The sequence below is a fragment of the Ziziphus jujuba genome, chromosome 5, assembly GCF_031755915.1.
Source record: "Ziziphus jujuba cultivar Dongzao chromosome 5, ASM3175591v1".
In the NCBI taxonomy this organism is placed as follows: Eukaryota; Viridiplantae; Streptophyta; class Magnoliopsida; order Rosales; family Rhamnaceae; genus Ziziphus; species Ziziphus jujuba.
The window spans coordinates 13,173,062-13,197,858 of NC_083383.1; the positions used below are offsets into that span (position 1 = coordinate 13,173,062).

At 32.9% G+C, this 24,797-nt stretch overlaps 3 protein-coding genes across 4 annotated transcripts; all 3 read left to right on the plus strand.

Annotated features, from left to right (window-relative positions):
* Window positions 1-1,740: 1,740 nt before the first annotated feature.
* LOC107421063 (uncharacterized) lies at window positions 1,741-8,992 on the plus strand. The gene is made up of 10 exons (XM_016030209.4): window positions 1,741-2,117; window positions 2,997-3,241; window positions 3,827-3,860; window positions 4,598-4,734; window positions 5,393-5,459; window positions 5,731-5,830; window positions 6,403-6,566; window positions 7,489-7,535; window positions 7,616-7,666; window positions 8,347-8,992. Exons 1-10 carry the CDS (start codon window positions 2,039-2,041, stop codon window positions 8,743-8,745), a joined length of 1,323 nt encoding a protein of 440 aa, XP_015885695.2. The 5' UTR covers window positions 1,741-2,038; the 3' UTR covers window positions 8,746-8,992.
* A 1,030-nt stretch (window positions 8,993-10,022) lies between these two features.
* On the plus strand, window positions 10,023-17,100 carry LOC107421067 (long chain acyl-CoA synthetase 9, chloroplastic). Of its 2 annotated transcripts, XM_048475901.2 has the most exons (13): window positions 10,023-10,321; window positions 11,168-11,658; window positions 11,954-12,034; window positions 13,143-13,412; window positions 13,702-13,833; window positions 13,970-14,143; window positions 14,298-14,527; window positions 14,830-14,947; window positions 15,244-15,375; window positions 15,481-15,615; window positions 15,683-15,889; window positions 16,677-16,850; window positions 16,995-17,100. In XM_048475901.2, the coding sequence occupies exons 2-12, from the start codon at window positions 11,212-11,214 to the stop codon at window positions 16,839-16,841; spliced, it is 2,091 nt and encodes a 696-aa protein (XP_048331858.2). In that variant the 5' UTR covers window positions 10,023-10,321; window positions 11,168-11,211; the 3' UTR covers window positions 16,842-16,850; window positions 16,995-17,100. The 2 variants fall into 2 exon arrangements, with proteins under 2 accessions (XP_048331858.2, XP_015885699.3); XM_016030213.4 differs by having other exon boundaries at window positions 10,024-10,321; window positions 16,677-17,100.
* Window positions 17,101-19,605: 2,505 nt separating this feature from the next.
* Window positions 19,606-21,812, plus strand: LOC107421050 (uncharacterized). Its single transcript, XM_016030186.4, has 2 exons — window positions 19,606-20,051; window positions 21,082-21,812. The coding sequence occupies exons 1-2, from the start codon at window positions 19,748-19,750 to the stop codon at window positions 21,411-21,413; spliced, it is 636 nt and encodes a 211-aa protein (XP_015885672.2). The 5' UTR covers window positions 19,606-19,747; the 3' UTR covers window positions 21,414-21,812.
* The last annotated feature ends 2,985 nt before the right edge of the window (window positions 21,813-24,797 follow it).

Below are 24,797 nucleotides of genomic sequence, written 5' to 3' on the forward strand. Positions count from 1 at the left end.
ATTTATTCCTCCAACCTTACTACAATTTATTTCTACAATAATCAGCACTTTAATAAATTAAACAGGAAATTAATGCAGTATTTAATAAAATATATCTAATATAGTATACAAAGCATCATATGGTACAATTAAGTATGAAATGAGCTTTTCAGAATTTCTTTATTTAGTTTCTTTACACACCCCTTTTGTTTTTTTGACAGAACACACATGTAATCTTTTAACAAATCAAACTTGAAAGATAATGTTTAAAGATCATTTTAACCATGGATGCATGGTTTACATACTCAGTGTTTATTCAAGGAAATTCTCTTTTTCTCTCTCCATCCATGAAAACAATTTAAAGTTATTTCAAATATGACTTTCCACAGTCTGCTTTAAAACAGGGTAAGCTAAGTTTTGTAAAACATTTTCACTTTACGGTATGTTTGGATAATGATAAAATTAGTGGGAATCTAATTCTCTTGGAAAAGTGATAACTTTCTTTTTTTTTTTGGATATTTATTTTGTGGTGGAAAAACATGGGACCAGAAGATTAGATTCCCACAAATGTAGAAAAATATATGAGAAAGTTGTTCCCATTATAAAGATGTCATTTTGAGTATCTCATAAAAAATAATTTAAATTTTTTTTAAATATTAAACTTAATTATTTACAAGTTCCAACTTTCCTATTACTCACCTAAAATATCAGGAAAAAAATTAATTTTTAAGAAACTAAATTCCAAAAAAATAAATTTCAAAAATCAATTTATCTTTCAACTTGATACTTTCCAAACGGGGTCTTAGTATATATTGTGATCGAGTTATCCGGCCTTTCAGGCCCACGGGAATCATTTTGTCTATGGATTGACATTTGGGGTACCTAGATCAGGATTATATGGGCCAAGCATCAAACCTGCATATAAGATGAACATTATTTTATTTTTTAAAATTGTTCTCTCTTCAAAGATAGATTATGGTAGGAGAATAAGCTTAAAAAAAAAAAGATATTTCAAAAAAAGAAAAGAAAAGAAAAGAAAAGCTTAAAAAAAAAGAAAAAAAGGTTCCAAAATAATTTCGTGCGGTTGGGTAGGGGTGCATAAAATCCAATTCAATCCGTTCAAACCGTTCAATCCAATCCATTTTTAACGGTTTGAATTGGATTTTTACATCAGTTGGATTGGATTGATTTCAAAATATTATAAATTATTTGAATTGGATTCGTTATGGGTAGAAAATATAAATCCAATTCAATCCAATCCAAACTAAATCATATATTATATAATTAAAAAATTATTTATATATATATATATATATATTTATTTTTATATATTAATTTTTTTCATTTTTAATATATATATTTTTTAACCCATCGGTCCATCCCAATTCCCAAATTGAATTGAAACTCTAAACATTTACTAGTTTTGTCGTCGCACTTCTACCATAATCCTAAATATTTACTTACTTTACTATTTTTTTTTATTTTTTATTGTAAAAGTAAAATGATGACAATGTTAGATTATGCTAATTATATTTTATATTTGAATAACTATAATTTATTATTTATATTTTATATTTGAAATTTTTTTTATTTGTATTATATATTTATAGATTAATAAATTTAAAATTAATTAACCAATTCAAACCAAATCGATCATAAATAATTTAATTTAATTTGAATTTAATATTTTAATAATTTAAATTAAATTTTATATTAAATAATATAGATTAAATTATATTTTGATCCAAAATTTAACTAATTCAATGGATGCCAACCCTACATGCCGACCCCTACGATTGGGGTGGAGAATATTCAGAAGGTTAACGTAAGAAATTAGGGCCGCAGTGTTTGAAATCAAAATTTGGGAATCAGACGAGGGAGAGGTTTATAGACTCCAGAGAACTCCTCGGAGAGAAAAGAATCTGTGAGAGAGAGAGAGAGAGAGAGAGAGAGAGAGAGAGAGAGAGAAAGTTAAATAAACAACAATAACTAGGGGACGCCGCAGTGGCGCACCCTCTTATCATGCGCACTCCCTCACTTCTTCAGTTCTTCTTCTTCAATGGCTGCTAACAACCTAAAGACTGATTCTCCCATTTCTCGTCGCATCGTTCGTGCTTTCCTTGATTTCCTTAACTCTGGTTTTGCTCTCTTCTCTCTCGCTCGCTCGCTCTTTATTATTATTCTATTATTCTGATTCCGGCGTTGAGTTGATGATAGTGATGATGATACTTATGGTTTTGGTCCAATTTTGAGCCCTAAAATGTTCGTACCTTTTGGGGATTATTACTCTTTATATATATATATATATATATGTTTAACATATAAATAAATGTATCTTCGGTATTTCTTCTTGTTTGTGTAAAATGTCTGTAGGAAAAAAAAAAAAAAAAGTCTAATTCATGTTGTTAAACACATGATTTTTCAGGCTGATTGTTAACTATAGAACGATCATATGGAGCATCATTACTGGTTTTAATTTGTAGAAATCCAATTCTAGTTGTATTTTGGAAGCTATGAAAAAAGGAAAAGTAAAGGGGAAAGGGAAAGGAAATTCTAACAAGTAACTAAATCCTTTATATAATTTTTCCCTTTTGCTAGTAGATAAAGCTGAAAACCCTTGGGATGTGTTTGTTTTCTTTCCACCTTCTTGATATCTAAAATATTCGCTGTTGTTTGAAACGGTGAAAGTGATTTGGTTGGAAAAACTTAAGATTTCACAAAGGGAGCCTTTGACATAATATATGCATAATAATGATAGAAGTCATCTTAATTGGATAGTATGATAATAAGAAAGCAAGTGGTTTGCATTACATGGTAAATGGGGACAAATGAAATTCTTATTGCACGAAGGCAACACGCTTGGAATTATTTTCAGTTGAGTTAGTGGGCTTGCTGTGAAACAATCTATGTAATGGACTGTTATCGTGCTTTAAATCTGTTACAAAATGTAAAGCTTTTCTTATTCACTCATTTTTTTATTCATAACTGATGGTGGTTGCTTGTTTCCTCTTGGGCAGTTGAACCTGCTCCTGGTGTTGATCTTGAAGGCATTGAGGTTGCTAGGGAATGTTTACAGGATGTTTTTAGGCTCGGTTCGTCTGCTGCTGATGAGCAAACAAAACCTGATTCGTTGGTTGACATTTTTAGTTCAGTAGGAACAGATAAGCTTAAGGAGAAATTAGATCATGGATCAATCTCAGTAGATGCCCCCAGTTCCTCCCTTCAGAATGACTCTGATTCAAATCTTTCAAGGGCACCTATGGTACTTTTCCAGCATCAATGATTTCTTTAGTTGTTATATATGTTCATGTAGCTCCTAGTTTGTCATCTGTACTGTTTTCATATCTAAAAATGACGCTTGATAATTGAAGTCACTTCAGCTAATTGAAATCACTAGTTTACCAGGCTGTTGTGTGAGTGATGATTAGGAATAAAAGGTTTCTAAAGTGTATGTATGTATATTGGTAGAATTTCAGTAGGCAATACTTAGAGCAAAGATCTGCTGACTGTTGGAACCAAAGAACTGAAGCATCATAAATTTGGAAAAATAATGTTGAGGAGGTATTTAATCAAAGTAAGAATGTTAAATAAAACAACTAGGAAGGTAAGAGAGCATGAAGCTTTAACTTTGTTGATATTGATGTAACTGTTATAAATGTTATGCTAATTTTGAGACGTCAGACTCACTATAAGCATCTAATTTATTTACATTCTCGTTGAGATCATTGCTTGAATGGAGCTCTAGAGTTGCATGCATTTGAAATATCTTTATTATGGTGTAATTATCATGTCCTATATATAATATACCCTGATTTTGATCCTGTTTCTTGATTTCCAACATGATCAGGGTGAGGCTTGGACAAGTAAACCTAATGCAAGTGGTAAGCTTATATATATATATATATATTTTTTTTTTTCTTGGCTGGTGTGCATCTTTATTCATATTACCTTTCTGTGTATCCTAGTTGAAATCCTTATATTAGGATGTGTCTGTCTACTGTTTTTTTTATTTTATTTCACATCTTTTGAAAAATGAAACTGATCATCAGACACAGTCTTTAATGAGAAGGGCTTGTTAATTGTTTTTCATTTTAGTTAGTTGTTGCATCAGCTACTTGGAAAATGGATATTGTAATTATTGTTGACAGTGTTTCCAGTGGGTCATATTGGGTCTGTGCAATGGACAAGTCTGCATGTAATGAAAAAGTAGCTCTTACATTTCATGAAGAATGAAAAGTCTATAAGAAACTTTAGGAGTCTTGTTGATACATTGAAATTTCTGATCATTCTAGAGTGATAGTGTTGATATGTACTCTTTTTTGAAGCAAAAGTTTTGTAGTTGAAACTGTATAAATATGTCATCTCTCTTGAAGAAATGATAGGGTAACAAGAATGTTCCGAGATTTTAATGATTCATCATATCAGTTGCAGTGGTTCATTCTATACTCAAACAGGATTCGAGCAGTATGCCATTTCATATTTTAAAATTTTAAATTTGCTATCAAGTTGTAAAGTTTAATTTCTTTGTAGACCTGAAAAAGTTGTTCAAATTTCTTGCTATTTTTTGTGTTACTTTAAGTGCATATAAATTATTTCACAATTACCATGATATTGGCAGGAGTCTCTAAAGATGAACTCTTCGGTCAATTCTTTGCTGCACTGGAGAAAATACACTTCTTTAGGACAATGCCTGATGGTAGCGATGACCCAGTTCGAATAGATAAAGCGACTCAGTTATTCCATGATGTTTTGACTGTATTCTCTCTCTCTCTCTCTCTCTCTCTCTCTATTGAAGTTTTAGACAGTGTACCACAAATTATGGATCTGTAAACAAGACTAGATAGATGATATCATCTCATCCTTGAATTAGTTATGCTGCATCTGTTTTGGAGTGATCCTCAAAGTGTTGTTTAGTATTTGATCCACATGAATAAATGCATTTTGATCGGTAAGAATATAATTTCTTTCACATGATTCAAGTTGCCTGGAGCTTTCAAGGAACCTTGCACTCATTATGAGTAGCATTAGGGTTTTTATATGTCAAGGAAGAGCACCAATGGTTTTTATATTCAAAGTGATGGAGCTAGCTGTACTTGAACTATTAGATAATCATAGTCGGCGGTATCATCACTGTTTTCATCGCTATCATCAACAAATACAATACAATTACAATACATTTAGCAGCTAGCTAGCTCCTAATACAATTACAACCTCGACATGTTAGAACTTTCAAATGTATTCGAGTTATTGAAAATAATAGAAATGAGTTTAAGGTTGTTCACTCATCTTCTTTTTTGTAAAGTTCTTAATTCTTTTCTAGGTTATCTTCACGCTAAGTGTTGCTTCCATTTTGATCCTTTCTGCCATCCTTTTACAAGCTTCCTTGATAAGAAAAAGTCATGTGCCATTGCAGGAAATGGAAAAATCTGGATGCCGGGATTTTAATCCAAAGAACCTGGCTGACACCTTTAAATCACAAGGTATCTGAAAAGCTTGTTGACCCTTTGGTTGGATCCTTAGGGCACTGGCGCTGAATTAATCTTTCACCATCTTATTTCAGAAATTTGCAAAAATCTAAGTATGTGCTTGCCAATATTATATGATTCTTCCTAATATCCTTTTGATAAGGATTATTTTAGGGAGGAATACATCCTTGCATTTGCATGCATTCATGCTTCGTGCATTTAATTCAATTAATTATCTGCGTTCAGATTCATAATCTTATTTCTATTTTATGGATCTTTTTGTTAGGTAATAAGGCAATGCAGTTGAAGCAGTACTCTGATGCAATTGAGTTGTATAATTGTGCTATTGCACTTTCTGAAAGTAATGCTGTTTACTACTGTAACAGGTGCATAGACTTGTCCTCAAATTTATATACTCATTTTGTCTTGAAAAGATGTATATATATATATATATATGCCAATCTTAAGAATTAGTTAAATAGTTTGAATTTATTTATTTTATTTTTTATTTTTTTAAGAATACAAGCAGCTTATAGAAAATGCATAGTGATTTGTTCCCTCTATATTTGAAAATCTTGGTTCTGGTCCTTCTGGAGGCTAGATAGACATTTTTATACGAACACTTTAAGGGACTAAATTAGCATATAGAGAAATGAGATGGTCTTCTTTACTAATAGTACTATTTATTCCAATTTCACATATTGCAATTATTGAGAAGAAAGGAATGGAAAAAAAGAATGGATTAGTTTTTTTTTTTTTTGGTTGATAAACTAAAAATAAATTGTTCTAGTTTGCTCAAAGACCTGAAGTTTTTCTTTAGATGTTTGATAGAAAAATCATTTGGCACTTATCATATGTTCTCTCTTTTTTAGTGGCAGCAAATTTCCACATTTCTTCAAATTTTCTTTTATTTTAAATGAAAGATTTATTTGATTAACATGAGGTGTATTAACAACAGGGCAGCTGCTTACACTCAAGTACACAAATATACTGAAGCAATCAGAGATTGCCTTAAATCAATTGAAATTGACCCAAATTACAGCAAGGCATACAGCCGACTGGGATTGGCTTATTATGCACAAGGAAACTACAGAGATGCTATCAATAAAGGATTTAAGAAAGGTTGGTTATGAGTTCATTTTTATGTATGTACAGCAGTGGCAATCTAATGCAATGAGTTGAACCTTATATTTATTTGAGTAGTTTGTCATCTGCATATAATGCAATGAGTTGAACCTTATATTTATTTGAGTAGTTTGTCATCTGCATATATGGGAGAAACTAGTGGCAGATTACATCCATAGGCATTTGGGTGAATATAGCAGGTGAAGATGTTCAAACTCTTCAGGGCAGCTCAAGCCTTAATCTGTGGTTAGGCTTGAGCCTTGAACCAATTGAATTGATGGCCGTTTTCATTTGGTCTGGGATCCCATTTAGGAGTTGAAATTGACCCAAATTACAGCAAGGCATACAGCCGAATGGGATTGGCTTATTATGCACAAGGAAACTACAGAAATGATATTAATAAAGGATTTAAGAAAGGTTGGTGATGAGTTCATTTTTATGTATGTACGGTAGTGGCAATCTAATGCAATGAGTCAAACCTTATATTTAATTGAGTAGTTTGTCATCTGCATGTATGGGAGAAACGAGTGGCAGATTACATGCAAAGGCATTTGGGTAAGTATAGCATGTGAAGATGTTCAAACTCTTCAGGGGGGCTCAAACCTTAATCTGTGGTTAGGCTCAAGCCTTTAACCAATGGAATTGATGGCCGTTTTCGTTTGCTCTGGGATCCCATTTAGGAGTATTGAATCCTAAACTATAAAAATTACATGGTCAAATTTGTTTTGAAAAATGCAGTTAAATGTTAAAAATAAAAAATAAAAAAAAAAGAAAAAAAGAAAAGGGTAGCAGATTTGCCTTAAATCAAATAATTGTGATGAAATGTAGTAGTGAATAAGCAGATTTGACTTAAATCAAACTTTCTGTGAAGAAGTGTAGGGGTGAACAACATTCCTAAAGCTAGATTTTATCTTTGCAGCCTTACAATTGGATCCAAATAATGAATCTGTCAAAGAAAATATCCTGGTTTGTTCTTTACTTCTTGTTTTCATTTTGTATATTTCTTGTGTTCACTACTTTTTACATTTTATCCTGTGAATCTGTAGGTGGCTGAGCAAAAATTGAGAGAGGAGCAACAACGAGCTGAACGAGATCAGGTAATACTTTGTATTTGTACAGTACTGCTTATGAAGATAGGTCAGGCAGGTCATTACTCATGTTTCAGGTGACCCTAGCCAGCATATTTATTGTTCTTTTACCTTTCTTTCATCCAATTATAAAAAATGAAAAGACAGCCTTAAAACAATAGACCTTAAATATGTGTTTTGCGCTAATGTCGTAGTTTTAAACCGTGGGATGTCACATTATGTACTTCTATTTCATTCAATTGATTACCAAGGGTACTTAAGTTTCCTTCTTCCACACTTCTAATCATTTAATTGGGTATGCATTGATGAAACTATTATTTTTTGTATCCCTGTAGATCTTCCGTAGGTGATAATTAAATCTGAAACCAACGTACTGCAAATTTGTACTTTATGTTGATATTCTCTGGAATATTATATGGCAGCAAGATGCCAATAAGTCATCTATTCTTTGAGGCTTCTGACCAATTGCAAATTCTGAATCAATATGTTAGTGCATACCATGCCAAGTGAAAATGTTTTAAAATACGATTCTACAGTTTTTATACATTATTTTGGAGGTTGAAAGGTGCCATTTGCCATGTGTATATATATATATAAATATATTTTCCTAATTGAAGTCTTGTTCTCTTTTTTCTGTGATTGAATGTGTGACATGTCTGCTAAAATTTTACGAATCTTTTTCTGCACAGAATACAAGGTCTGCTGGTCAAAGTGATCCAGGTCACCATAACCAGTCTACAGGAGGAGGGTCAAGAAGCCACAGTGCCCCACCTCCGTTCACATCCATACCATTTGATATGTCTTCTCTTCCTTCTGATTTTGCGAATATGTTCATGAACATGGCTTCGAATGCAAACCAAGGGCAGCATTCTCAAAGCGGGCAAGGAGATGATGGCAATAATGTCAATAATGGATCTGATGACCCTGGAATACGAATTGGCGGGAACATAAATTTAAATTTCGGAGAGCAAATGCCTGAGGAGTTAGCTGGAACTTTGAGGTCCCTAGTAGATATGTTCTCCGGGGGTGGGGGAGCATCCCGTGGAAACGCACATAATCCTTCAGATGGAAGGTCAGCACCAAACTAAGAGATTTCAAGAGTCTTAGGACTGTATAAAATTCTCATCGAGTATTTCATGTGATTTTTTTTTTTTGCCCCCTTTTTTGTTTACTATTTATTTTTCGATTTGGATTTTCCTTTAACTGGGGTTTTTCTCTCTGTTTCTTCTTGTCCGTATATTGTGAGTAATATACATAGGCATCAGCCTGAGAGAAAATTTGAGAGTAATGAAACATATATATCAGTCAACCTTCATCGTCATCATTTCGAAATAACTTGATCTCTCTTTCATTGGCAATATCGCACACATTCTATCATAATATTTCATGTAATTAAGATTGCTGAATTCCCCATATTTGTTTACACTCCGATTTGTTGGGTGAAACTCAAATCTTTAGTCAACACACTCATGTGTGGTCTTTCTTAACGAGACTAAACAAGTCCTTTGTTTTTATTTCTTCAAAAAAACGTTGGATCAATACAACCAGCCATCACAGTTGAACCGACTTGGGGATGTTTCTTCGACATTTTATTGCTTTTATTTTCTTTTTTTCGTTTTTATGATAATATCAATAAGTTAACTATTTAATTTTTATTTTTCTATATTTTTTGTGTAGACAAACATAGGTCAATTTGGTTGTTAAACAAATTAGTGACGACGTGACGATTTGGCAGTATGGAAGGAGCAGATGGAAAGTAGGTATAATCTAATAGGATATTTGACTAAACATTAAACTAATTTGTGCTCAAAGAACAATCAATAATAAAAAGAATAAGGTAGCTATTCTCAAAACAACATGCACCATCAGTTTTAAGTCTTTAGCCACATGAAATAATAAATAATGCCGATGATTTAAAAAAGAAAAGAAAAGAAATAATAAATACAGAAGTATGTTTGAACAACCAATTATCAAAAGCAATTATAACATCAAACGTAAAAATAAAAATTGTTTCTTTTTTATTAAAAAAAATTAAATGCCAAAAAGAAAATATGAACTAAAAGAGAATAAATATGTCATCTCAGGAAGGAACAAAATTGGGCATGCCATCTGTGACTGCATGCACCACATACTCGAATATTTTCGTCATCCAAAATCTACGGCCCAAATAGAATAAACGGATTGCCCAGATAGCCACGTGTATGGTTAGCAGAAAAGCGTCATTGTTCATTAAATACGTCTTTTGTTTCTTTTTGGTAATTTCAATTTGGACAGGGGCAGTTGTAGAAAAGAACAAAGAAAACAGTGTGCAAAACCAAAAGCAAAATAATAATAATAATAATAATAAAGAAGAAAATTTACAAAAAGAAGGAAAAACATTTTCAAACCGAAAACACAACACAAACATAAAACACAGCAGTAGTCGCAAACACACTTTCTGAAACTCCAACTTCATTCTTTCTCGATCTCTCCGCCTCTCTATTTCTTCCTCCGCTCTCTGCTATTAAAACGACCTCGTTTCGATCTCGGGAGCTTTACGTCCTTCTCTCATTGCGTCTCTGGTCTTTTCTTTCTCTCGCAATGCTGATCAGCAGCTGAATTTTGCTCTTTATTTATTTTTAAATTTTTAATTTTTTTGACCTACTTTGGCTTCCGCAGCCAAAGGTACTTACTTCTTCTTCTTCTTCTTCTTCTTCTTCATCAAGCTGTTTTTAGTTTATGCTTTCGAATTTTTCTCAGAGATGGATTGTTGTAACTGCGTAAATGCGGGTTTCTCAGTTTGGTGGATTGTTAGTTTAATCGAGCTCGAATTCATTGTTGTATACAAAATTCTTTTGGAGTTTATGGAAAATAAATAACAAATTGAGCTTAACTTTTTTCTGTATACATATTGTAAATGTTTTCTACTTTCAAAATTCACGAGCAATAGGGAACGTTTCTTTCAGTATTACCAGTAATACAGCCATTAATGCTATCACCACTACCTCTAACGCCGCGATTGCCTTTTAGCCCATATTGGTTTCTTCTAAAATGATAAAAATGCACCTCCCAAGTTCCAACCACAGATTTTCCACCATCACATTCCCTGTTTTGGTTTTGTAGTCTAGTGGTTGATTGGTAATTTCAATGCAAGCTAGGATTTTTGTTGGTATTGTTTGTTTCACTTATATATAGACATTGCAATAAGATGTGATTTGTTATTTATTTATTTATTTAGTTTTTTTGTAACAGCTTTCGTATTTGACTTTGTTTTAAAGAAACATGACAATATTGATTTTCTGCATATATAATTTACACAGGTATATAACATATTATATAACAGTTTGACCTTTCAGTTTGACCATTCTAATATTTCCCTGCCGTGAATTGATTGACAAAATACGATAATGGATAATGGAGTTAAAGATTCATTAAACATTACGTATGAGTTGACCTTTTAAATTGATTTGCTTGTGAAGTTTTCTATGTTGCTTTTGGATTTAAATTTTTTTCGATAAAAAAATGTTTCAGTTTCAAGGTGGTAGATTCTGTAAAGCATTTGCACTTGCCAAAGGATGAGCGCCTATCTTGTTGGTGTCCTAGTTCCTCTTGTGTTTACACTTCTTCTTCGGAATTCCAAGACTGCAAAAAAACGAGGGTTGCCTGCTGATGTTGGTGGGGAACCTGGGTATGCAATCAGAAACAGCAGGTTTACTTCCCCTGTACAAACAGCTTGGGAAGGTATCTCTACTCTTGCACAACTTTTTGAGCAATCGTGCAGGCTGTACCACGAAAAGTGCTTCCTAGGAACCCGGAAGCTGATTTCAAGAGAGATTGAAGTCACAGAAGATGGAAGATCCTTTGAGAAGCTTCATCTGGGAGAATATGAATGGCTTTCTTATGGAAAAGCATTTGAAGCTGTATGCAACTTTGCTTCTGGTTTATCTCAAATTGGGCATGGTAGGGGAGAACGAGCAGCAATCTTTGCTGACACTAGAGAAGAATGGTTTATTGCGTTGCAGGTGGTTCCCTTATGCGATCATCTTACATCCAACTTTATACTTCTTTGACTTTTATTTCATGTTTTTCTTTTATATTTTCTCTTTTAACTTTTTGTAAATTATGTCATTTTGCACATACGATATGATTTCAGTTTGTCTGAGCAGCAAACTTCCCACTAACATAAGTTTACAAGTAGTAGTGTTTGTGAGAAACGATGGTTTTCTTTAATATTCATGAAAGCTATACTTCTTAGTGCGATCCTAAAAAAATCAGCGAAGACACAAATACATAGCTGATGTGTTTTCCCTATATCAGGGTTGCTTTAGGCGCAATGTTACCGTTGTCACCATATATGCATCTTTGGGTGAGGAGGCTCTCTGTCATTCATTAAATGAGGTTCTCTCTCTCTCTCTCTCTATCTTTTTCTTCTTTTCATGTGATACCTTCCATGGTGTGCGTAGAATGCTTTTCGCTTGCTATTTCATTATCTTTTGTTCCATTAAGAGTCACTTTTGCCTTTGTCCTATGCATTGAAGATAGCCACCTTTTAGTACCTTGAACCTTTCATACTCTCTGGAGGCATGGTTTCAATCCTAGCTACCACAAATAATGCCAAGCAATTGTACGAGCCAGGTGCTTTTAATGTTTGCTAGTATGCATGTATGCCATGTTTGTCATCTTGGAATAAGAACACTAAGAAATCAGAGTGGGAATGAAGAATTAGAATGTGGCATTCCCGTTAAATTATTTATTCATTGTCCAAAACTGGAATCAACAAAAAAGGAATGGCATTTCCAGAGTCCATTTCGAGTGAAATTTTGCTAGAATCAATTTGGATTCTATATTTCAGGGGTTTGCTCATTGCGATTTGTTCACTTTATGAGAAAGTAGACATGGGAACTACCTAATATGGAAATTATTACGCAAAATTACTAAACATGCCATTGTAGTTGGAATTTAGAGAGCAAATGTATATGACGTCCATATTTTTGTCATGCAAACATTATAATCCTAATGATAGGATCTGAATTATTTTCTAACCAGAAGATCTTAATTGCAATTTCTACTTGCTCCATTATTTAGTTGGTAAAGGTCTATCACAAGGCATTTTGAAAGTGAATGTATTCCATGAATTTAGTAGCTTATGGGAACAGAAATTGTCGAGCATGTTTGAATGAATCGCTGGTGATTTATGTCAGGTCCAGTGTGCTTCTCCATAAATATAAATGCTAAAAATTCATTTCCACCAGATAGATATATAAGGAAAGGAAATATAGTTCATTCTGTGCTGTAGAATTGAATTACCAGGGTTATTTGAGTTTTTATTTAGTCTTACCAGTTTCGTCCTTTTAGATTGATGGTGACATAATACATATGTCTTGAAATTCTTTGTTGCTGATTTGCTAGAAAACGTATGGTGCCATTTCTAACTTTTACTATTGTCCCTTTAAAGTTCTTCCTGCTACATTTATAGTCTAGCTTTTACATATTTTTATTTCTCCAGACAGAGGTTACAACTGTGATTTGTGGAACCAAAGAACTGAAGAAGCTTGTGGACATAAGTGGACAATTAGACACGGTGAAACGCATAATATGCATGGATGATGAGATCCCATCTAATGCTTCATCTGTTGAGCAAAGTGTTGGCTGGAGTGTTAAATTATTTTCTGATGTGGAGAGAATTGGCCGAGAAAACCCTGTAGATGCCGATTTACCTCTTCCTGCTGATATTGCGGTCATCATGTATACAAGTGGAAGTACTGGATTACCTAAGGTTAGAAGCATTAATGTGTATTTTGTTACCTTTTACAATTGATTGTATTATACTTAATTATTATCTTTAATCGGCGATTTGTACAACAATGAAGGCTGCTGATAGCAGATTCTCTCTTCACTTTCTGCTCTCCTATTACTTTTTCTGGAAGATTGCCACTGCTTATAATCTTGTTAATTGGAACTGATGCCTTTGATTGGAGACAAGTAGTATGACTTAATGTTTGACTTAAAACAATGGCCAATCAAGCCACATAACTAGTCCATCTTCACTTTTCCACTTTGTACAGGGTGTAATGATGACACATGCTAATGTCCTGGCTACAGTTTCTGCTGTAATGACAATTGTCCCGGGCCTTGGAAGCAAGGATGTCTATCTGGCATACCTTCCTCTAGCTCATATTCTTGAACTGGCAGCAGAGGTATGGAGAATGTGCTAGCTGGTTTGGTTCTGTAGCTATAATAGTTTAATATGCCTTTTCCATTTATGATCATTTTCTTATTATGTATTACCGTTACATCTTGTTTGTTCTTATATCTTATCATTTGATGTTGAAGCATGTAATTTCTGCTATGGGAAGTGCTATAGGATATGGATCCCCTTTGACTCTTACAGATACATCAAACAAGATAAAAAAAGGAACAAAGGGGGATGCCACTACATTGTTGCCAACTCTACTGACAGCCGTCCCTGCAATTCTTGATCGTGTTAGAGATGGAGTGCTCAAGAAGGTTAGTAAAGTTTTGGCATGGATTTGATTCATAGATAGGTATTCATATTCAATGAGACATACAAGTTACATGTCTGCATATGCATCTTAGTTTGCAGGAAAACCTACTTTTTTAGTTTGTTTCTTAAACAGTGAATCTTTACTATGTTACTCAGGTAAATGCAAAGGGTGGCCTATCCAAGAGACTGTTTGACTTGGCATATGCCCGTAGATTGTCTGCAGTAAATGGTAGTTGGTTCGGCGCTTGGGGTCCAGAAACGCTTTTATGGGATTTTCTTGTGTTCGGAAAGGTCCGGGCAATTCTAGGAGGTCGTATCCGTTTTATCCTATCTGGAGGAGCTCCTCTTTCTGGTGATACTCAAAAATTCATCAACATTTGTCTTGGGTCAGTACGGCTTTATTACTTTTATCTGATCTTGAGATTCTTGAAAAAAATTATGAACCAAATATTTGTCATGTCAATTGAGAATTCTTAAAATTGAATTTATACTTTTTGGTTGATTTTTTTTTTTAAACAAAGAATTTTCAGCTGGTTCAATTAAAAGAAAACATGGTAATTGTTGCCATCTTTTTAGAAATGGTTTTAGCTAACCTCTCCCTAGTGAAGTTTTCAAGTCCATAGAACTAGTAGATGATTAAAAAGTTGATATTAGTATCACACTTTAACTTGATTTTGGCTGTATACAGTGCTCCAATAGGTCAAGGGTATGGTCTAACCGAAACTTGTGCTGGTGGAACATTTTCTGAGTTTGATGATACATCTGTTGGTCGTGTTGGAGCTCCTCTCCCATGCTCATTTATTAAGGTGAAAAATTAGCTTAAGATTTTATGTACACATGCTTTCCTTGTCTGTTCTTACTTTCCCTCAATTCTTTCTTTCTTCCTTACCCTAAAGCTAAAAGTATGGGGATTCCCCAGCATGTCAATTTCTTAAGGAATTTGTTTCTTCATTATTCTTGTATGAGGTACCATATTTTTAAGCTATTCTTTTAATGCTAGAAATAGTGTGAGAGTTTTATGCTCTGCGTTTTTGTTTAGTCCTGATTACCAAGTCGATTATTATTCATGTTAACATTTAGTGCACTATATCTTCTTATCCAGTTAGTTGATTGGCCTGAAGGTGGATATCTAACAAGTGATTCACCATTGTCCCGTGGGGAAATTGTAATTGGTGGTCCAAATGTTACACTTGGATATTTCAACAATGAAGAAAAGACCAAAGAATCATACAAGGTAGAGTTCCAAGGTTCCGATATCTTTAATTCTTTTATGCCACTACCTACCAAAGACAAGTATTAGTTAAATTTGTTAATATGTGCCAACTTTTGGTTCTGAAAGGTTGACGAGAGGGGAATGAGGTGGTTCTATACAGGGGACATAGGGCAGTTTCATCCTGATGGTTGCCTTGAGATAATTGACCGGAAAAAGGACATAGTCAAACTTCAACATGGTGAATATGTCTCCTTGGGAAAGGTATGGATGTTGCAAGTTGAAATGTAATTTTCTCTCTGATTCCTTGAGGACTAACGCTAGCCTACAGGTTGAGGCTGTTCTCTCTGCAAGCCCTTATGTTGACAATATTATGTTGCATGCCGATCCTTTTCGTAATTACTGTGTCGCTCTTGTGGTGGCTTCTCAAAGCACATTAGAAGATTGGGCTTCAAAGCAAGGAATTGCTTTTACTGATTTTGCTGACCTTTGTGAGAAAAAGGAAACCATTAAGGAAGTGCAGGCATCACTTGTAAAGGTATTCCTTTCTAGATTAAATTTTCCATTACTTAGAATTTAGCATGAAGCTGGGGAATTATAACTTTGTCCTTGGAAGCAGGAACTCTTGCATGCTTAGCGTGACTTGTCTTTTGAAGTAGTACATTTTGGGTAGAATATCTTCAAACCAAGTTTTCAGTCCAGCAGCAAATATGTATTTGATGGTGTTCACTTTAGTGGATATATAAATAAGAGTTGAAGGATGACTATTAAAAATGCATATAAATGTTTAGTGTGACGCACCAAAGGTGGCCTCCATTAAGTTGGTTAAGGATAAAACATATGGGGAGGTATAGATTAAACAAAGCTCTGCATATGCTATTATCTTTATAGGCGTAACTTTTGTCTGGCTATGTCTAGATTGTTTAATCATGGTCCTGCAATTTCTGTACCTTAAGTTTACATTCTGTGGCCTAAGCTTAATGGGAAAAGTTGTTGTTAGCCTTAAGAGTTTCTTTACAAGCACTGACCACGTTGATGATGTAAAAACGAAATTGATTACGCCTGTGATTCTTGTTCTTGACTTTTAGATGGTAACTGCAGTTTCTAAACAAATTTTCATTCAGAAATATTTAACTGTTCAGTCTACCACCATTCCACCCCTTTCTTATCCCCTCGTTCAGAAAAATACAAAAAGATGCACTCTCATTTTGTTACATGAATCTCAAACTACAAAGACAAGAATCCGGAGCATAGAACATTAATGTGCCTTGAGAAAGTAAACTATATTAGTGTATTCTTTTTCATGCTTATTGTGTATTTCACAGGAGGCAAAGAAAGGTCGTCTAGAGAAATTCGAGATCCCTGCAAAAATCAAATTGCTTTCTAATCCATGGACTCCTGAAACTGGTCTAGTCACTGCGGCTCTTAAGATCAAGAGAGAAGTGATTAGGAAGGCTTTCTCGGAAGACCTCTCTAAGTTATATGCTTAGTGATTTTGGGTAAAACCAGAGCTCGTTGATTATTGTGCAAAGAATCTTGCCTGGCTGATGAAATGCACGATAGTGCTTTTGTTTTGCAGATTTCTTTACTCTAGTTGTATTCTTTTAGTCCTCTGTATTAAATATAGATAAATTTTCTTGCAGCCAAGAGCTTTATCACTAGGGAAAAGTCAGAAAGACAAGTTTTGAATGTGTAGTTTTCACTCATTAAATACTCAAAGCAGGATGGTTAACTTTCACATCTTCCTCATTTGTTTTGTCAGAACTGTATAATTGATTTACATTTTGCTTGAAATAATTCAATAAATTATCTTTCAATTACCATCAATCGAGAAAGCTGTTAAAAGGTTAATGCAGTTTTTGTTTATATAGTTTTAGACTTCCCAAATTTTCACTAAGAAAAAAGATAAAAAGATACATTTAACGAAAAAACCTTTATGAATTCTTGATCCACTCTGCCCAGCCAAAAACTATAAATAAAAAAAATATATCACTTGGAAGTTTTCACACCTAAACTCATTCTTGGGTTGTTTTTTTAATTATTTGAAATATGTATACCCTCTTTTTCACTTTTGCATAGTTTATTCTGCAAAGAGCTTGACGCTAAAACAGCGATTACTAAAGTTCAATACTCGATTGGCCTACATACGAAATTGTGTAATCTTTTTTACATGCAAGAAATGAAGAAGAAGAAGAAAATAAAGAGGAGGAAACCAAAAAAAGTTTTATAAAAAATCAACTTTATAGGTGGGAAAAGAGATGCATATAAGAGTATGGAAAAGACTAAACAAGAAGTGGGGAGAGGAAGGAGACCTATAATCCAACTTTGGTCCATGATGTGAACCTTACTTAAAGCCAACCAAATTAGAAACTGCCCCACTCTCTCTTATACACCATGTGGCCATTAGTTTGTTTGTTTCCATCACTTTTTAAAGCCTTTTAGGAGTTTCACGCCCACTCACCACCTCCCCACACCACCACCCCCCACAACTCCTCCCTTTTACCATTTCATTCATATTAGTACTTACCATACCTCTCTGTCTCTTTCTTTCTTTCTTTCTTTCTTTTTTTCCTTTTTTTTTTCTTTTTTTCCTCCTCTTCCCCACATCAGAGCACATACACACCACAATGTGTCCAAAAGGAACAAGTGCATGAACTAACGACAACGGTGGAACTTCCTAAACCAAAAAAAAGAAAAAAAAAATATCATTTATGTATATATTACATATATAAGTACATATGGTATGATATTAGTATTTTGTTCAAGTGTCGGAATTAAGGTCGTTGAGAAAGTGTTCCAAAAGTATACAAGTAGGGGAAATCCAGGAATATGAATAAGTAGATGCAACTCGATTTGCCCCTTTTTTTTTTTTTTTTTTTTTTTTTTTTTTTTGAAGAAAACTCGATTTACTTATATAGTGGGTTAGGAGAAGTAAAAAAGACATGCCTGAAAACTCCGTATAATTTTTGGAGTTCCCTAGCTAGGATAGGGACTTGGCAAACCCCATATGAGGCAATCATGCTAGAAATAGTATATATATAGGTTGTGATTTTATTCTCAATTCACTGTGGTTTGAACCAATTATGAAATTTTAAAGGTTTGTTTTGGTTTAATTTAGACATGCTAGAATATAAAGCCACTAAGATCAACATCATGTATTTGGGAGAACCATATAGTAGTGGAAAAAATGAAAATGAATATTGAAAAAAACCATAACGGACATAGTGCTTAAAAAAAATGTAAGAAAGATCATGATCTTAGGGTAATTATTTGTAAGATATAGCATAAGCTTGAAGGAAAGGTGTTTTATTTTTTGGTGAATAGGGAAAGGTGTTGAAGAACATGCTTTTCCAAGATGCAATGAAAGCCACAATAATATCCTAAGTTTAAAAGATAATTAGGAAAGCCACTCCTACTCTACTCTCACACAGGTTACAAGATGCCTCTATGAATGTGCCGGACACTCTACCAAACTTTCTTCTTTTTCTAGGACCTAAACACCCTACCTTTTTTCCTCCTTATCTCTCTTTGCATTTTTTACGATAAGTTTATATCCAAGTCGAGTCGCCAATTTTGACCCAACTATCATGTAAATAAAGCCAGTCCGTATTTTATACTGTTCAGTAACTAATACTTGGTTTTCACATGGATATGGTTCGGGTTAGAAAAACTTTTGTAGTTAGATGTTCAACAATATTTGACAAAAATGACCAAATGTTCTCTTTCCTACTTAACAAATTACTAGATAATGAAAAAAGAAAGAAAGAAAGAATAACAAGAAAGAAAAGAGTATCCATTCAAAACATAGAAGAAAAAGTTGTAGGAGTATGTATAAGATGAATTTCAACCCTTTTTTTCAATCTAGAACTTATCCAAGGTGAACTTATTTTTTATTTTTTGGCTGAAAATCCAAGGTGAAAAGTAGATCAAGTAAAATCAGGCAGTTTAAAATTGTGTCCTTTTTGTTTGGTAACCATGAAGTTAGAAAAAAAAAAAAATGGGTGTCCTTATTTTTTTATTTTATTTTTTTGGTAATTAAAAATGGGTGTCCTTGAAGCACAAGAAATAGGATAATATATATCCAACGAAAATACTCTCATTTTATACTTCCCAAATTGATATTGTTGGTGGGCCACATAAGCTTATGTCCATCTTCCTTATGCCTCAGCATTTTTTTTTTTAAACCATAAATAACTTCCCACTATTTACGCCAAAAAAAAAACAAAAAAAAAAAAAAACACACTTCCCACTATATAAATTCATTTCATACATTATTTGTATTCTTCCCAGAACATATTCTCTCTTTTAAAGTCACACATTTTTTTTGACTTCGGTTCCTTTTTTTTCCTTCTTTCTTCACACCCCTTTCTCGAACATCAACAACAAGAACAAGAACATGAATGGCTACAGAGAAGAAAATTCCTACTGTTATTTCCACCCCAGTGAAGCTGTTGTGGGTGTTTGTCCACTGTGCCTGAATGAGAGGCTTCTGATCTTGGCCTCCAGAAAAGGCCACCACCACCACCATTCATCAGCAACAACAGCAAGAGCTTCTTACAGGGCTCAAAATGTCATGCACAATAAGAAGCCCTCCATTTCCTTCCCGAAGATCTTTGCTTTCAGCTCTTTTCTCAATCGGCTTGAATTTCTTCCTTGGAAATCCGATTACTCTGATCATGATGTCTCCACCAGTCAAGAAGGTACTGTTTTCTTATACTACTTCCTTGCGTTTACAAAACCCATCTTTTTTCACTAAAAAATTCCTTCATTTTTTTTTATTTTTTTTTAAATCTGAATAAAAAAACCCTGTTTCTGAAATTTTTGCTTGTAGTTTCTCGTGTGACTATTTTCTCGAGCAGTGAAAAAATTCGAGGGAAAATATGGCTGGTTAGAGGAATTTTGTTTTCTCCTTTTACAAAGGTGTATATATACATGGAGTTGTTCACTTGTTTGAGGATAATTTATAATATAAAATGCCATGGAAAAAGAATAGAGAAACTACATCAAAATCACAGAAACAGTTGGTGGGATTCAAGCCCTTTTGGCAAAAATAGCACTTAAAAAAAAAAAAAAAAAGGTTTTAAACACGTAAGGGGCCTTGAAATCAATTGAAGCGATTGTAGTCTGCAAACTGAAAGTAGTTAAATCATTCATGATTTACTTTTGGAGTACTGTTTCAAGATTAGTGAAGAACAAAATATAATTTAATGACTTAATGATGTTTGGTAAATCTGATCAATTATAAGACCATAAAAAGGATCAACTAGTTTGACAAACATGTTCAAAAAGCTGCATACTTTCCCTTTCTTTTAATTAATTAACATATTTTTCTTCTGGCTATGATAAAAAAGCTAGCTAGGTTAGCTATATTTTACTTTTCACTTAATCTTGCAGATTGGTGCAGTGAGAATCTAGGAGGGGCCCTTTGGACCATTTTCCATATCTATTTGATGTCATTTCTCACTAATCATGTTTTTGGAATGTTTTTATATACAGTAAGATTTGTGTCAATGCTTGTGAATTTTACCACTCCCAAATATAGCTCAAATGTAATTTTTGTGTCCATAAATTCATGATTTAGTTGGACATTTTCGTTTGTCTAGAGACCATATCCACATGATACAGTAAATTTTACTGTTTGTGATGACTTTTCACATTTTACAACAAAGTCTGTTTTTTATCTTAACTTTTGCCACCCAAAATCACAAACCCAATTCAACTTTTCAACAGATTCATTCATATCAATCAAGTTTGAAGAGAATGGTGTTGCTTCATGGGAAAAAAACACAGTCTCTAAGGTAGCCCTTGAAAACTGCAACAATATGTCCTGGAATCACAGCTTTAACAAGGAGACCAACAAGGAGTCAAAGACTGTGATAGAGCATGGGAAACCACGTGCCTCTTCACTTAGATGGCGGAAGCGGATTGGTCATCTATTCCAGCTAATCAGATGGAAGAGAACCAACAAAGGGAACGTGTGCCACGTCAGCAGCAAAGTGGAAGGAGTCAAGGTGAGAAAAGGTTGGATAAGAAATCTGACACAGAAGAGAACCGTGGAATAAAAGAAGGAAGCAGAGAGAAAGTGACAAAAGAGGTTTTTCCTCCACCATATTACCTCTCTCTCTCTCTCTCTCTCTCTCTCTCTGTGGGCAGTATAACACCCAAAGTGGCTGTAAAGTCATATATTATTGAGAGGGTATAGAGTCAAAATTGTTACTTTTCAGCGCTACATAAAATTGTGCTTTCTTTGCTTCATGAAAAACTCTTTGGGGGTGGTTCTTTATACTTTTCAGCACTACATAAAATTGTGTTTTCTCCGTTTTCTTTATTCTTCATTATTCTTTATATAAATGGTACAGGCTGTAAAAGGATTCTTGAAAGCATGCTTTGGTTTCACGATGAATGGTATGTATATATATATATATATAAAGAATAAGAGAAATTTGTGAATTTTCTTTGTACATATCAAAGAGTACTGAGAAGACCCATGTTAGGGTGCACATAGTGGGAAACAATGAAGCAAAGCCACTGGGGGCCACAAAGGACCCTTTCCTTATGCTGCTGAAACTTGTCTTGTAGTTGTCTTCTTGATAGAATATCTCTCCGGTTTCTTACTTGCTTCCCACGCACAATTCAAATTGGAATTCACCAAAAGGAATCAAATTTTGCAAGTTTCCTAAATAGCTTTTAGACAAGCGTGCAGGGATTTAAATTCAAAATTACTACTTAAGGTCTGTTTGATAAATAGTGATGTTTGCTAAATGGTAAAAATAATAATGTTTGATAAATGATAAAGTTAATGAGAATATAATTTAACTGAAAAATAAAAATTTTTCTGTTTACATAGTTATTTAGAGATAAAAGAAAATATAAACAGGAATCTAATTCTCGATTTAAAAGAAAATAGGTGAAAAAATTATATCTATTTTTGGAAATATCATTTTGAAAATCCTTAAAAAATTAGTTAAAGGGATTTTTCTAAAAATGCAAGTTTATCTTTAATTTGTAATACAATTATTTATTTGATTACTTTCAACTCCTAAGATGCATATTACAAACCAAATATTATAGGAAAAAAAATTATTCTTAGAAAATTAATTTTCTAAAAATTGAATTCTAAAATTCAATTTCACTTAAAAATCAACATTATGTTTAAGTACTGAACCTAAGAAAGTAATAACTTTACTACTAATTTCTTTATACTTAGGCTGTAATATTAGTATCAAACTATAAAATGAAAGTCAATTAAAATGGATAACAAAGACTCATTCAAATGGGGGGAATGGGGGAGAACCAATTTCATTAATAATGGTGAAAAAAAATTCATAAAATATATCTATGTAGGAGTGGTGGGACGGCATGACTCACCAAACATGGATACTCATAAATATAACGATACTTCCCACGTGCAAGACAAGATACATGTGCGAAGATGATTGGCCTAATCTGTTAAGTAGTCCCCTCGATTGGGGCAATTTGTCCCAATTGTTAGTATTTGCTCTTAGATATGGGACCATTGATCTTTGTAATTGGACCACTGTGGATGTTGGAAAAAAGTTCTTTATGTAGTAGACGAAAATGACAAGACATGGAAATCTTCACCCAAATTCATCATTAACTATACTAAAATCTTTTGGACCCAAAAACAAAAAAATAATAATAATAATAATTCTAAATCTCAAAGAAGATGGGTGGTGAAGTGTGGCTCCGTTTGCTTCACAGCAAATATACGATTGAAAATCTTGCGTTTTATATTGTTGCTTATGGTCTTAAGTGGGCATGAAGCTTAGACCCGTCTCCATTTGGTTGGGTTTATTCTAGACCGTGGGGCTTTTGATAATTGACTTCTGATTTCTCATCATATTGATATATACATGATTAGATTAGACCAACAATTGTATTATTGCAGGGAAAATTACTAAAGCTCAAAAAAAAAAAAAAAACTGCTTTTTTCTTTTTCTATAGGGTGTGGCGGATCAAAATAAATGATATCGTTAATAAATTGATGTGACTCGTATTATCCGGAAAGGGAACATAAATTAGTTTCCGTGGTTCAATACTATCCACAAAAGGTCAAAGGCTTGCTAATTAGTTTAGCCTTTGTTTGGTGCTTGAAATTTATTGGAGAAGGAAAAAAATGATAAAAGAGCACTTAATTATTTTACTTTTTAAATGTGGGAGATAGATATTTGGAGATATGTCATTGTACAAGAAAACGCTAGTTCTAAACTTCTCATCTTACCAAAAAATAAATAAATAAAAATCTAAAATGCTAGTTCTCTAACAAGCTATTTTCAAAAAAACTTATTTCTATCTAGTTATCGATTTTGATGGTGCATTTAGATAGTATCAAAATTTAAGTTTAAAAATATATTGATGGTTTCTTTAATTTTATATAAAGTTTATTTGATTCAACTAGAATATAAAATATTTTATTAAAGTGGTATTAAAATGTTAATGTATTTTTTTACTTTAAGAAATTAAAATGTTAATGTATTTTTTTACTTTAAGAAAACAATAACGATTAATAAAAAACTTACTAATGCTAAAATTATTATCAGACATGATCTGAGGTGCTTTTATATATGTTTGTAAATAATAAAATATATATATAGTTTGTTTAAGGTACGGATGTCTGTAGATTTTTATTATGCGGATCTCAGTATTGACCATTGATGAAAATATTGATATCAATGGAAATGTCAAGTGTATGATTTTGTGGAAATATTGATAGAAATTCGATATCGATGGAAATATCGATGAGATTATTAATATAGTAAAATAATATAAAAATATATAATAATTAGAATATTATGATAATAAAATAATTTATAAATACTAAAAATTATTTTAAATAATGAAAATACAGTGTTTATTAGCATCAAAGTATAAAAAAATTAACAAATACATTAAATTCTTAAATATAATTTATAATACATCATCAATATCAAAAGTAATTCTTTAATGTTTCAAATTGATGATTATATAAAGATGTTTTGTGAATATAACAATGGATATTTCAATTCATTATATTAGAAATTTTTTTTATATGATTATGGATATACCAAGCATATTTATTTAAAAAGTCTTTTTGTGAATATTAATAAAGAAAATAGACGATTCCCTATTTGTATTGGCATTAAAAAATAAAAAATAAAAATCTGACTTTAGTTTCCAATTTATTACTTCAATACTAGAAAAGTTTAAAAAAGGCATATCATTTATTTATAAATTACTAATAAGCTAAAAAAAGGCTAATTTTTTTAGTAAAAAACATAATTCATCTAAACTATTAGCCTTGTAGAAGTACAATATTACCAATGTCTTAATTTTTTTTTTTTTTCATTCGAAAATATTGAAGAAGTGGGTTCAATATTGGAAGCATTAAATGAATGTGTTTTTTCTCTGTGGGACCCACAAATTAAACTCTTCGATGAGGCACCATC

Coding starts and splice junctions, on each gene's coding strand:
- LOC107421063 (XM_016030209.4), top strand. CDS start 2,039: ATGGCTGCTAACAACCTAAAGACTGATTCTCCCATTTCTCGTCGCATC. Junction 2,118..2,996: donor CCTTGATTTCCTTAACTCTG/GTTTTGCTCTCT, acceptor CCTCTTGGGCAG/TTGAACCTGCTCCTGGTGTT. Junction 4,735..5,392: donor TATTCCATGATGTTTTGACT/GTATTCTCTCTC, acceptor GTGCCATTGCAG/GAAATGGAAAAATCTGGATG.
- LOC107421067 (XM_048475901.2), top strand. CDS start 11,212: ATGAGCGCCTATCTTGTTGGTGTCCTAGTTCCTCTTGTGTTTACACTT. Junction 11,659..11,953: donor AATGGTTTATTGCGTTGCAG/GTGGTTCCCTTA, acceptor TCCCTATATCAG/GGTTGCTTTAGGCGCAATGT. Junction 15,616..15,682: donor AATATGTCTCCTTGGGAAAG/GTATGGATGTTG, acceptor GCTAGCCTACAG/GTTGAGGCTGTTCTCTCTGC.
- LOC107421050 (XM_016030186.4), top strand. CDS start 19,748: ATGAATGGCTACAGAGAAGAAAATTCCTACTGTTATTTCCACCCCAGT. Junction 20,052..21,081: donor TGTCTCCACCAGTCAAGAAG/GTACTGTTTTCT, acceptor ACTTTTCAACAG/ATTCATTCATATCAATCAAG.